Source organism: Sander lucioperca, chromosome 21, assembly GCF_008315115.2.
Source record: "Sander lucioperca isolate FBNREF2018 chromosome 21, SLUC_FBN_1.2, whole genome shotgun sequence".
Classification (NCBI taxonomy): Eukaryota; Metazoa; Chordata; class Actinopteri; order Perciformes; family Percidae; genus Sander; species Sander lucioperca.
Window position 1 is genome coordinate 2919613 of NC_050193.1, and position 13813 is coordinate 2933425.

Sequence of the window (13813 nt, forward strand, 5' to 3'; positions counted from 1 at the left end):
AAATCCGACTAATACGCCCTCTACGGTAGAGGCAGAGCTGGAGGATGATGGGGGATTGTCGTCAATTTCCCGGGTGGAAGTTGCTGAGGTAGTTAAACAACTCCACAGTGGCAAAGCCCCAGGGATTGATGAGATCCGTCCAGAAATGCTTAAAGCTCTGGGTGTGGAGGGGTTGTCTTGGTTGACACGCCTCTTCAACATTGCGTGGAAGTCTGGGACGGTGCCTAAGGAGTGGCAGACCGGGGTGGTGGTTCCCCTTTTCAAAAAGGGGGACCAGAGGGTGTGTGCCAATTATAGGGGTATCACACTTCTCAGCCTCCCTGGTAAAGTCTTCTCCAAGGTGCTGGAAAGGAGGGTTCGGTCGATAGTCGAACCTCAGGTTGAAGAGGAACAATGCGGATTCCGTCCTGGTCGTGGAACAACGGACCAGATCTTTACTCTCGCAAGGATCCTGGAGGGAGCCTGGGAGTATGCCCAACCGGTACATGTGCTTTGTGGATCTGGAGAAGGCCTATGACCGGGTCCCCCGGGAGATACTGTGGGAGGTGCTGCGGGAGTATGGGGTGAGGGGGTCCCTTCTCAGGGCCATCCAATCTCTGTATAACCAAAGCGAGAGCTGTGTCCGGGTTCTCGGCAGTAAGTCGGACTCGCTTCAGGTGAGAGTTGGCCTCCGCCAGGACTGCGCTTTGTCACCAATCCTGTTTGTAGTATTTATGGACAGGATATCGAGGCGTAGTCGGGGTGGAGAGGGGTTGCAGTTCGGTGGGCTGGGGATCTCATCGCTGCTCTTTGCAGATGATGTGGTCCTGATGGCATCATCGGTCTGTGACCTTCAGCACTCACTGGATTGGTTCGCAGCCGAGTGTGAAGCGGCTGGGATGAGGATCAGCACCTCTAAATCGGAGGCCATGGTTCTCAGCAGGAAACCGATGGAGTGCCTTCTCCAGGTAGGGAATGAGTCCTTACCCTAAGTGAAGGAGTTCAAGTACCTTGGAGTCTTGTTCGCGAGTGAGGGAACAATGGAGCAGGAGATTGGTCGGAGAATCGGCGCAGCAGGTGCGGTATTACATTCAATTTATCGCACCATTGTGACGAAAAGAGAGCTGAGCCAGAAGGCAAAGCTCTCGATCTACCGGTCAGTTTTCGTTCCTACCCTCACCTATGGTCATGAAGGTTGGGTCATGACCGAAAGAACGAGATCCAGGGTACAAGCGGCCGAAATGGGTTTCCTCAGGAGGGTGGCTGGTGTCTCCCTTAGAGATAGGGTGAGAAGCTCAGTCATCCGTGAGGAGCTCGGAGTAGAGCCGCTGCTCCTTTGCGTCGAAAGGAGCCAGTTGAGGTGGTTCAGGCATCTGGTAAGGATGCCCCCTGGGCACCTCCCTAGGGAGGTGTTCCATGCACGTCCAGCTGGGAGGAGGCCTCGGGGAAGACCCAGGACTAGGTGGAGGGATTATATCTCCAACCTGGCCTGGGAACACCCTTTAGGATCCCCCAGTCGGAGCTGGTTAATGTGGCTCGGGAAAGGGAAGTTTGGGGTCCCCTGCTGGAGCTGCTTCCCCCGCGAACCGAGACCGGATAAGCGGACGAAGATGGATGGATGGAGAATAATAATTAAAAAAAACTTGATCAGCACTTCTTTAGTTTCCAGCCTGACAGTGTTCAGTGTGTTTATGGTCCAGCAGCCTGTAGGCATTAGTTGTCTGCCTGGTAACAGGAGATGGTTGTATAGGATTGGGTGCTGCAGGTCATGTGATCATGTCCTCTGGTTTTTAGAGCAGCTCTCAGTGAGACTGAGTCAGTGTTTGTTAGGAGAACAGAGGAACATGAATTCATCCTTTCTCAGTGTCTCCCTGCTCTTCATCAGCCTCTACACAGCAGGTAGGATCAATACTCTGATCACTGAACAATACACACTTTATACTGTTTATACCTCATCAGCCTCTACATAGCACCAATACTCTGATCACTGATCAATACACACTTTATACTGTTTATCCTTCATCAGCCTCTACACAGCAGGTAGGATCAATACTCTGATCACTGATCAATACACACTTTTTACTGTTTATACTTCATCAGCCTCTACACAGCAGGTAGGATCAATACTCTGTTAAAAAAAACATGCCACATTCTGATAAGAATTCATCGGCATCCGGACTTGGTACCTTTTCTTACACGTACACGTACACGTATAGAAAAGAATATTGATCCAGAAAATAATTTACTAAGCAATATCAATACCAGCTGCAGTTATTATACAGAGATGAAATTTAATAAAACTTTCCAACTAGAACACAATATGTCAATTATCCACTTTAACAGCAGAAGCCTATATTCCAACTGCCATAGCATTAAAACATCTAAGAACCAATTCAACATCATATCAGAGACCTGGATCAAAACTGAGAAAGGTGTGGACTTTGAAGTTGAAGGCTATATATAGTCATTTCAGCATCAATACACACTTTTACTGAGTCAAACTAATTGTTCTTCTTCAGATGGGTTTCGAACTTATGATCTGGCCTATTGTGACTTTAACTCCTCTGATCTGAACGACGTCGAGTACATCAGGTCTCTATATTACAACAAGTTTGAGTACATCAGGTACAGCAGCAGTTTGGGGAAGTGTGTTGGATACACTGAGTACGGAGTGAAGAATGCAGAGCACTTCAACAAAGATGCTTCATTACTGGCTGGGCTGAGAGCTGAGAAGGAGACGTTCTGCAAAAACAACATTGATATTTACTACCAGGCTGTTCTGACTAAATCAGGTATGTTAGTGTTTCTGTAACATCCAACATCATCACATCATCATCTGATTTATTAATTCACTGAATCATCAGCAACTCATCTACTGATTCATCTGATTGATAGTTTATAATAATCATATTTATTTAAAGTTTCAGCAGGAAATGAGATGGTGAACTCATTCTGAACCAGTTTGCTTTATGAATATTTCATTATTAGATATTATTTAAATTAAAAAAACTGCATCAAACAAACATTAAATAAACACAAAACTATAATCTGTTGTAATAAATTCATATTTTATGAATGAATGAATGATTTTAATGTTTACATCAAAGCACCACCTGCTGGTTGAACCTTGGTACTGCAGCTACTGATAATACATAATATTATAATGATTATAATGATTATTCATTATAAACTCTACTGAGAACAGTAATATTATGACTATTATTATATTTAGGGAGGTGTGGAGTTCCAGTTTGATATGAATGTTGATTCTCTGCAGCTTCACTCAGAAAACATTGAAACAAAAGAGGAAACAGGTTGTGGAAACATTAGAGCTTAGAGTTTGATTTTAGACTCTAGATTTACTTTACTTACTTACTTAGATTTAACTTTACAAGTTTATAATCATTCACTCATATTGAAATGTTATTGTGTGATGTCTGACTTAATTACATTTTAAATAATATAAAGTTATGTTCCTGTTTAAAAATGACTTACTGCCAAACTGAAAACTGCTCTAAATAATAATGTTCAGTATGTTTCAACATTTATTTTAATGTCCTGATTTGATCTCATTTCTGCTGTTAATGGCAGTTTTTATAATGGTGGATTCTCCCAGAATGCTCCTGTGAAATCTGTCAGTCAACCATCAAAACCAGTGGGCGGGACATAACTGAAACACACCAATCAGAGGACACCATTTCACTGCTCGTTTCTGAAAGGTTGTCGGCCGAGTGGAAGGACATTTAATGAAGAGACATGAATCATTTTATGGACGTGTTGTGTGTTTCAGTTGAGCCGTATGTCAGACTGCGCTCTACGGCGCCCTCTGGTGGTAAACATTCAGCCATGTTGGTCTGCAGCGTCTACAACTTCTACCCCAAAAAGATCAGAGTGAGCTGGACCAGAGACGGACAGGAAGTCACCTCTGATGTCACTTCCACTGATGAGTTGGCAGACGGTGATTGGTACTACCAGATCCACTCTCACCTGGAGTACAGTCCAGGTGAGTCACCTCCAGGTCCAGGTCCAGGTTCAGTTTCAGTTTTGTCAGTAAGAGACAGAATCTCTGATGTGTTGGTTTGTGTCAGCAGGTCTGGAGAGAAGATCTCCTGTATGGTGGAACACGCCAGCCTGAGAGAAACTCTGATTACTGACTGGGGTGAATACCTGTCTGTCTCTCTACCTGTCTGTCTCTCCACCTGTCTGACTCTCTGCCTGTCTCTCTCTCTCTACCTGTCTGACTCTCTCTCTCTCCCTGCTCACCTGTATCTCTCTCTCTACCTGTCTATCTCTATCCCTGTCTGATTCTCTCTCTACCTGTATCTCTCTCTCCCTGTCTGTCTGTCTCCTCACCTGACTCTCTCTCTCCCTGTCTGTCTCCTCACCTGTCTCTCTCTCTCCCTGTCTGTCTGTCTCCTCACCTGTCTCTCTCTCTCCTTGTCTGTCTGTCTCCTCACCTGTCTCTCTCTCTCTCCCTGTCTGTCCTCAGACCCGTCCATGCCTGTGTCTGAGAGGAACAAGATTGCCATCGGAGCCTCAGGACTGATCCTGGGTCTGGTCTTGTCTCTGGCTGGATTCATCTACTACAAGAGGAAGGCCCGAGGTCAGAACAGTGCTCGCTGTAGATTAGTTCAGACCTCTTTACAGAACATTAGACCAGTTTCACAATAGTTCCAGTCTCAGAGGAGTTCCAGACCAGGTCCAGAGTCTGAACGCTGATTATCTTTACTACTCCTTCTGAAACCTGTCTCTAAAAGTTTTTCTGTAAAATAACCTTTTTGTTTTGTTTAGTTTCAGACCAGTTCAGTTTTAAGGACTCATGTCTGGATGTGTTGTTGTCTCTTCTCTTTAATCCAGGACGGATTCTGGTTCCCAGTACCTGATTCTGGACCTGGTTCTGGTCCTGTAGCTGTTTGTCAGATGGAATAAAAAGCTGCAGCTGCTTCAACCTGCTTCGTGTGTTTTCAGCTCAGCAGACTGTCGGTGCTGCCAGCTGCTGGACCGACTCAACTCCTGATTCTCTGATAATCTGGACTCTGATACTCAGCTGGTCTGAACCCTGATCCAGGACTGTGGTGTTAACTCTGAGAGTCCTACACCAGGGGTCTAATTCATAAAACTGTGCGTATGATCCTTACTATAAGTGTACGTATGCCCAAAAGCCCAAAATGGCACACGCCAAAAAAAGTCAGATTTATAAAACTGTGTACGCACATCTGTAAGCAATGTTCCCTTTATAAATCAGAGATTACCTGCAAGTATGCGTACGTGGATCACCCTCATATCCTGCCCTGTACACGTCCATTTTCAACCCTAAATAGTCAATGCAAAGTACCTTCTGAATGCTGATCAGTATATAGATGACACTGGCAGTTGTTGCACCGAATTATGATGACTGGCAGAGAAAAAGCAAAGAACTTCTCAGACATTCAGGAATTGCTGCAAATTGAATTATAATTTTGGCCTGTTCTTGCACAGTGTAGGGAAACCTGATCTATAACTACATGTATTAATAATACATTACGGCACTCTGGGACAGCTTCGATATACCAGACGTAATAAGATTTAACAGAACTATATATATTATATCTAAACAAGCCTTAGTGATAAAGTTGAAGATTATATATAATATTTATAATTTTAAAAGAAAACACTTCGCTCTCTGACATTTCCCTCTGAAAACAGCCGGTTTCCGTCCGCGTTGCCCTCTCTACTGGACCCAATTCAGTACATAGATCCAAGAGCTCAGCTTTAGGGAATCTAAATCGGCATATTAGCCAGTCATTGTTATGGTCCCTGAAGTCTCTCTTTCTTCTGATTCTTCCATTGGTGTAGTCCTCCTAAAGGGCCAGCAGTGCCATCATGCAGCATTACGCACGGGGGTCACCGCAGTATTTATATGTTTACAACAATTTGTGATTGTTAACACCTTGCCAACACAGCATCAACTAGTGGTATCCCCCACCCCGAGATACAAGTTGAAGACGAAAGAAAGTGTAATAGGCAAACACACTTTTCTTTATGCAGGTTTTGTCCCAAACAGAATTAAAGTTTGGACTGATAATGAGGACATTAAGGGTAATGATTGCGTGAGAGCTTAACGGCTGTATTTCCAGACTTTGACATGTGATGATATATGCACAGTTTTAGAGACAGCTATTTAGTTATTTACACTGTGTTCTGCAGTTATCTAATGCTAGGGTATTTGATGCTATCCTGTATTCCATGCAGTCGGGCCATCCCCTCCTCATGCGCTCCGTAGTGGACAATGTGACGGTGAGACAGACGATTAAACATTAAGAACAAATTTTTAGTTAAGATTTGAGTTGGAGGTGTTTATGGAACAATTATCACTCAGTACAAGCGCAAATAACACTGCTGGATTTAATCTTCGTGATAACATGGATTACATGAGTGAAGAAATGTGTGTGAGGGATCAATACTTGAAAATATTACGAGTAATCGTTATTCCCATTTAATTTCTGCATTAGGGTTGGGCGGTAATATGGTAATACGGTATACCACGGGGTCTAAAAATATCAGCGGTATCAGTTTCAATACCGTCATTAAAAAAAATGCAATGCACTTATATAGGAGACAAGGATTACATATTAAATTGTGGTGACCCACAAGTCTTAAGACTGAAAGAGACATTCACCAAGGTACTGTAGCTTTAAGGGAGAGGTGTTATGATATACGAGTTCCGGGGCTGAATTATGTCAAACAACGACGGTGGTGAAAATGCTGTTGCTGCGGCGCCGCCGGCCGCTGCTAGCACCACGGCTAATGTCGGTGCTATCTACGTGGCCACTATCAAGTTACCGGACTTTTGGCAGCACAACCCACTGCCATGGTTTTGGCACATCGAGGCCCAGTTCCAGCTGAGAGGAATAACACAGGATGTTACAAAGTATTTCCACGTGGTATCGGCCTGAGATGCCTCAACAACAGCCAGGGCTATAGCGCTGTTAGAGGCTCCTCCGGCTAACAGCAAGTACAACACACTCAAAACATTCCTGTTGGATCTCTTTGAACTGTCGGAGCTGGAGAAAGCAGACCGCCTGCTGTCCCTGAACGCCCTTGGCGACAGCAAGCCGTCCGAATTAATGAAGAGCTTCCAGCACCCGTGCGCAACGCAATGGCCTGCTCCCCCCTCTCTTCCTCCAGAGACTATCGGGCGCTGGCTGTGGAGGCAGACAGGATTTTCCTCGCCAACCGGCAGCAGTTTGTCCACGCGCTGCTGCCCCCCCAGCACACGTCTGCCCCGCTTGCACTCCACAAAATATAATTTATGTAATTATGTGTGGTTGTCATCACAAGACAGTGTAGAGGAGAAAGTAGTTTTTTGTAAGTTGTTGTTATGTTATTATTGTTTCAGTATTAGTGTTTAGTATTCAGTTTCTGAACGGTGCACAAGCCGACAGTTTGGTGACGGCGTCTGAGCCTTACGTCATCATTTTTAATTAGTCACGGTAATACCGTATACCACGGTAAAATAGGGAGGAGGTTTGATGGTATCAAAATTTGGATATCGCCCAACCCTATTCTGCATTCTGACTTCAGTTCACCACCTCACCATCTTCAACGCCAATTTCTATTTTGTCTCCAAAATGTGCGTACGCATGGGTCAGAGTTTACTTGAAGGACCACACATTCTCCCGTCAAGTTTTTTTTTTTTAAATCAGAACCTTTGCGTGGGAAGTGGCGTACGCACATTTTGAGTTAAATCAATATTTATTTGAATGATTTGGGGGCTTCCAGGTTGTGTGATTGTTAGATTTATATATTTTTACTGGAGTGAAACATTTTCTAACCTTAATAAACTGATTAAAAAACTCTCTGACACACTTTGGATTTATTGAACAGATAGTAAACTGGAAGTATTTCATCTATAAAGATCAATGTCTCATAACTACTTATTCACCAACAGTTTATGTTCATATTTGTTACGGCTGCTCGCTCTTAGTCAATTAGTCGACTTTAGTTTCTTTAGTTTGTTTCATACTTTTTCATGCTGAATGATTAATTTCTAAGAAACGTATCAGAACATTTCTGGTAAACACACGATTTAAAGTGGTGCTTTTGCATTATTCTTTGTGGTGAAAATCAGTTTTATAGATCTGTTGATTAAATCAACTAATCAAGTCAACAAAATCATAAGTGTTAATCGACTACAGATTACTTCAAGGAAAGCCCTTATAATTGTATTCTGTATCTCTTTATTCACTGTCAGTCATTGATGATGATTGACAGCAGCTTCCACGCATGACTTACATATTAATTAATTCCTATAAATCATTAAAAGTTCTAGCATTAACTATAATCCCATCACTGAATATTTCTGTAGTTCTTTATATATTTAAGGATCATTGAGAAGTATCTGAACCCTTTGTGCCTTTAAACTTTACGATTTAAGACTCTGAGGTTGATTCATCACCTTATTGCTGCTTTTAAGTTAATTGAACATTAACCCTTGTGTTGTCTTCTGAAAATCAACACTTTCTGATGTTATGGTCTATTTTTTTGACACTTTTGGCACCTTTTTTCATTTTTTTTCCTCACTTTTTTTTTATGTTTAACGCTTCTTTTCACTACCATGTATAGACAGCACTAACCACAACTATAGTTTTACACTTATTTTTGGAATTCATGGTCAATAAACCTCAGTTATAGGAAACTATACCTAATTCTTGAGTTAAAGGAGAATTCCGGTCAATTTTTACGTTAATCTTGATCGCTATAGCTACACAAGTACTTTCGATAGAAAAAACCCCGACCCGAATCAGTGCAGGTAACACGGAGAAGCTGCAGCTACGTGTACAAGCGTCCACTGAGCTAAAACGGCAGTGGTCGGGGCAAGTTTTAGAGTGCCTTTGTGCCTCTTAACAGACATAAAATGCAATTAATATGTCTGTGCCACATGAACAGGGCCCTTACGTGTCAACAAGATGCGTTTTCAACTCAGACATTGTTTAAATTCTTAAAATTTCTTGTATCGATCCTGCTGGTAGCTAGCTTGCCCTGCTAGCTGATAGCCATTAGCCGTTAGCTGCTAGCTGCCGTCCGGTGAGTGTATTCAGACAGGCTTCTGTGAATAATCCCAATAATAATCCACGGGGCGGTGGTGTGGATATGTCCTCCAGAGGACAGGTCATGTCACGTCTTGAAGTGTATTCCCCCCTAAAAAAGTTGCTAGCTGCCCTCCGGTGAGTGTGGAATATATTGCAGGAAAGGCTCTCAGCCATTCTGTATTTCTTTCATCTATTTATTCTCCTGTAGATCGACTTTTCTAATTATATCTGAGTCAGCACACTTGTAGCCTAGCATCATTTACTCCTCCCTCCTCTTTTGTATCTTTTGTTGGGGAAGTAACCTCCTTAAATGTGCAAATGACAATTATTCACCTCAATGATACATTATGCATTTTAATTTATTAATAAACTCCTGGCCTGTAATATTTCAGATGTTTCAGCAAGATTTCTGCTCATGTCCAAAACTTTGTGCACATTCACATTCAAATATATCTCATCCCATCTGTGTTCTCTGAGATTTGGAGGAGTTGTGATATTTTGAGAAAAATAAAGTTATAATAGGCTATTACAAGAATACAGTCACTATATTTCAGAAAATAATCCACCTGCATCATAGTCTGCTGTGCATTAGGTGATAGCTCTGCTGATACAGTAGATCTCAGACCTCCTGACAGACTCAGAGCCCCGTTTGAGACTCTGGTCTGTCTCTGAATGAGACAAAGTTTAGGAAAGTGGCTGTACGCTGCTCTACATCGGGGGTGGAAAACCAAAACTACGGTAGAAATACACAGAGCTCAAACAACATCCGGTTTCATATTTGTCAGTCAACTTTTCAAAATACATTCGGGGCTGAAGCCCCGGCAAAATCAGCTGACGTCTGTGGAAACATTGAGGCCGTGCCTTTGATGCGCAGAGGTGTTGGATGAGGGGCTGCACTGCAGAGAGAAATAAACGCAAGTCGTCCTCCACCTGCAGCCTTGATATGTATTTGTTTTTAATCAGGGTCAGTGCGGAAAACCCACACTCACACAAATAGGTGGAGGTGAAGGGGATTAGGACTTTCATAGCCTTAGTGGAGATCTGGGGGAACTCTCTCTCCACAGACAACCATAACGCGTGATGGGCAGTTCTCCCGGTCTCTGTCACACTGCGGCAGAGGTGCAGCCTCGGACCCCGACCAGGTGAAACCTAACTTTAACTCAGGATCATCAACCTGGTCTCACAGAATTCCGTGAAATGAACACGGCCCCTTAACTCAAAATCTGTGATAGTTTCACGGAATCGCTGAAAATTCCGTGACGGACCCACAGATCCGATGCCTATGTAAGTCAATGACAGACATCATCCGTGGTCTACGCACGGATTCCCTGATCACAGCACGTTTCTTTCTGCCAGTCGGGCTGCGGCAGAGAAACTGTATAGCTTTGCTATTATTGGTATTTTTAGCCCAATAACCGCTATTTTAATCAACATTTAGTCACCAGATCTTATGGTTTATTTCTATTTCTTTTAATGTTATTATTTCGGTCTATTTCGGCCAGGGAAGCTGGATAGCTTTGTTGTTTATTGATATTTTTAAAACTATAACGCTACATCTATCAACATTTATTTAGATGTTATCATAGTATACATTTCTTTATTTTAATAATATTATTTCGGTCTTATTACCGGTGAAATATTACAGTAGCCTATGCTGTGCTGTAATACAGAACATTACGATATGATCCGAGCTACTGACACGCATTGAAAGCCGATATCCCACAATGCAATGCGGGCATTCATTCACAGAATCAGGCAGCGATCAGCGGGTCTTTAACACCAGTATCGCTTCAATGTACATATATACAGTCAGTGGTTTGGTCACCAGCAACAACACGTTGCTCAGCTTTGTCCCAGTAAGTTATACACCGTAATAACGTTTAAAAAAATCCGCGGAAAACTCCGGAAGTGACGTGGTACGTGCCACTTAGCGGATAAGAAGATAAAAAATACATAATATTCGTAATATTGATGTTTTTGTCTAATGTTGTATTTGAGGATGTAAACAATGAAGATATTAATAATAATAAAATACAGTTTCATGTATTTGTCTCATGTATTGTGTGTTCGGCTGGCCGGCGGGTGGCGGCAATCTGAAATGGAATGAAGCCCATTCACGGCAGAGAGCAGAAACACAGGAGTCGAACATGTCCCCCACCCTCACCGGAAGAACTACAAATACACAGGCTTTGTAACCCGGGGCCCGTCTATAGTGGGAGTTGTAGTTTTTAAATATATTGGTATATTTCTCTAGCCTGGTTGACACCAGACACTTCTCAGTTATAACTGAGAGTGGGTCTGGGGAAGGTTCATTGACAGTTCATTTCCAAGGGGGCGTCACCAACGGACGCCGCTCAAATGCCTCTGGGCAATGGATAGTCCAACCAATCAGACCAACGATCCGGGTGACGCTGCGCTTCAGTAGCCGTCATATTGAATGTAAACAAAAAGCTGCTCGCCGTCGCTGCGCTACTGTCGGCGCGTAAAGCCCGCCTCAACGGTTGTGATTGGTGTAAAGCCAGCCTCAGCGGTTGTGAGTGGTGCCTCGATTTTGGGGACATTGGAAATGGGTTTGAATGGGCTCTTCGCCAGACTGACTTGCAGAGCAAATCTCAAGTTTGCCGGAAGTCCGTCAGGGTTTACCCAGGCTAATATTTCTCATAATTTGAAGTTGGTAGTGTAGAATTTTGGATACACCCTGGCTTTCTTTGGGATGGGGAACACACTGGTGTCATCAGATTTTAAAAATATAATCGTTGAATAGGTGAAAATAGCATATTACCATATTTGACAGTGCTTAGAGTGCTTAAAATTTGGTGACCATATCTACATGATAGCTGAGGTCCAGAGCTTTCTATAACAGCTGGTCCTATGTGTGTAGTACCTTCTATAACAGCTGGTCCTATGTGTCTAGCACCTCCTGTTGCTAAATGACAAGCCTTCAAACATGTACTGGGTTCAAGGTTCAGTGGTCAATATTTCAAAGCAGGAGTAATGTATCCTCTTCAGACTGACATATGTTACTGTCCAGGTTGAGAAGTTTCCAACGATGTCTTTGCTATAGTCCTACGACAACGTTTACATTTTTACACATCATGGAGACCAATTTGCAGGCGATACTTTATTGTCCCCAGAGGGATATCTGCCTTGAGTTCAAATGCTTCACACATAACACTTGACATATTGTTTTATCATACAGCTGACATATACTTACAATAAAAAACAACATAAAGTGATATGTAATCAGACTGAAGCACATCACATAGCCACAATCTTTTGCTCATCTTTCACAAACAGTGAAAAGACCTACACACAACCCTATATGCATCATATCATGAAGCTATTCCACAACCAGCCTTAAGCAACATTATTTAAAATTAGGCCTATAGTTTAGAAATATTTAGTTTAGTTGGGGTGCCAGCAGAGGATAAGAGCTACTTGGCATGGAGAATAAAGATCAGACCATATTCTCTGTGCTTGCCTGGAGAGACAGGTTTCTATTCCTCTCCACAACCTTCATGACAGTCACCTGACAACCAAACTTTAAATGAGATGTTTTTAGATATTGTCATGCTTTCTGACAAATGAATATGCTCTGTAATGCAGCCTTGTATAACATAAACCCTCTGATTCACCGTGTCTGCTCTAAATGATAACACACACTTTGAACACGGGCCTTCCAGCCAGGTGTTGTCCACATGAACACCAAGGTGCCTATAGAGCAGAGCCCATTGATTGGTTCATCATTTATGACCTCTGATACCCTCTGACCCATGTCACAACGTCACAACCAACTCCTCAGTTTGTGAAAAAAATGCCAAAACACATGTTGTAGATGTACACCAACAAAGCTACATCTCTGTGAACAAAAACCTCAGCAACAACCTCCTTATCCTTTTAATTTCCTGAAATGCTTCCTAAAACTAGTCCTTTCTTAATTTTGAAGGCTATATGGCTACAAGCTGTAACCATGGTGATTGATATGAGGATCATCTTCTGAATATAATAATTAATATGTTAGACCTACCATAAATTGATATTTCAAAAAGTCAGTTATTTGCTCATTTTGTGTTTCTCTGTTCTGTGCACCATCCAATATTACCAGGTTCATATTGTGGAATCTGTTCTGTATGTCTGAATGATAAATGGTGCTAATAAAAAATTGAACTAAAAAAAAAAAGTTATTTATTTAAAACAACTAATAATGCAGTGTGATGTTAAATCAAAGTAAGTCCCACACATACATATGCTCATGTTTTTGACGATGCATGGGAAATAAAATAGAAAATGCTTCTCTTTGTAAGTAGTTTATTTTTAGTTTTTAACAACAGAACAAGTCAAAACAAATCTTAATAAGTCAAACATAAGCACAAAACACTATGTTTTCATTATTGGTATATTTATTGTACAAATTCTCACGTAGGCTACAACGTGCAGCAAGCTTTCACAGATGACGTGCGGTAATTACTACGTCACTTCCAGAGTCTTCAGCTGATTTGATTTGTTGTCACAATATATGAGACAAATACATGAAACTGTATTTATTATTATTAATATCTTATTGTTTACATCCTCAAATACAACGTTAGACAAAAACATCAATATTACGAATATTATGTATTTTTTATCTTCATCTCCACCGAGCGCCACGTACCACGTCACTTCCGGAGTTTTCCGCAGATTTTTTTAAACGTTATTACGGTGTATAACTTACTAGAACAAAGCTGAGCAACGTGTTGTTGCTGGTGACTAAACCACTGACT

General features: G+C 42.1%; 3 protein-coding genes across 3 annotated transcripts in view; 2 read left to right on the top strand and 1 right to left on the bottom strand.

Moving 5' to 3' along the window:
* LOC116049982 (keratin, type I cytoskeletal 13-like) overlaps positions 1-13813 on the bottom strand; it is a 511520-nt gene that overhangs the window by 250993 nt on the left and 246714 nt on the right. The gene's annotated exons all lie outside the window — the stretch shown is intronic.
* Positions 1-13813, top strand: part of LOC116050016 (NACHT, LRR and PYD domains-containing protein 3-like) — a 271266-nt gene that overhangs the window by 84618 nt on the left and 172835 nt on the right. The gene's annotated exons all lie outside the window — the stretch shown is intronic.
* On the top strand, positions 1808-5080 carry LOC116049991 (H-2 class II histocompatibility antigen, I-E beta chain-like). The gene is made up of 6 exons (XM_031300052.2): positions 1808-1878; positions 2499-2771; positions 3770-3986; positions 4068-4138; positions 4469-4582; positions 4837-5080. The coding sequence occupies exons 1-6, from the start codon at positions 1824-1826 to the stop codon at positions 4860-4862; spliced, it is 756 nt and encodes a 251-aa protein (XP_031155912.1). The 5' UTR covers positions 1808-1823; the 3' UTR covers positions 4863-5080.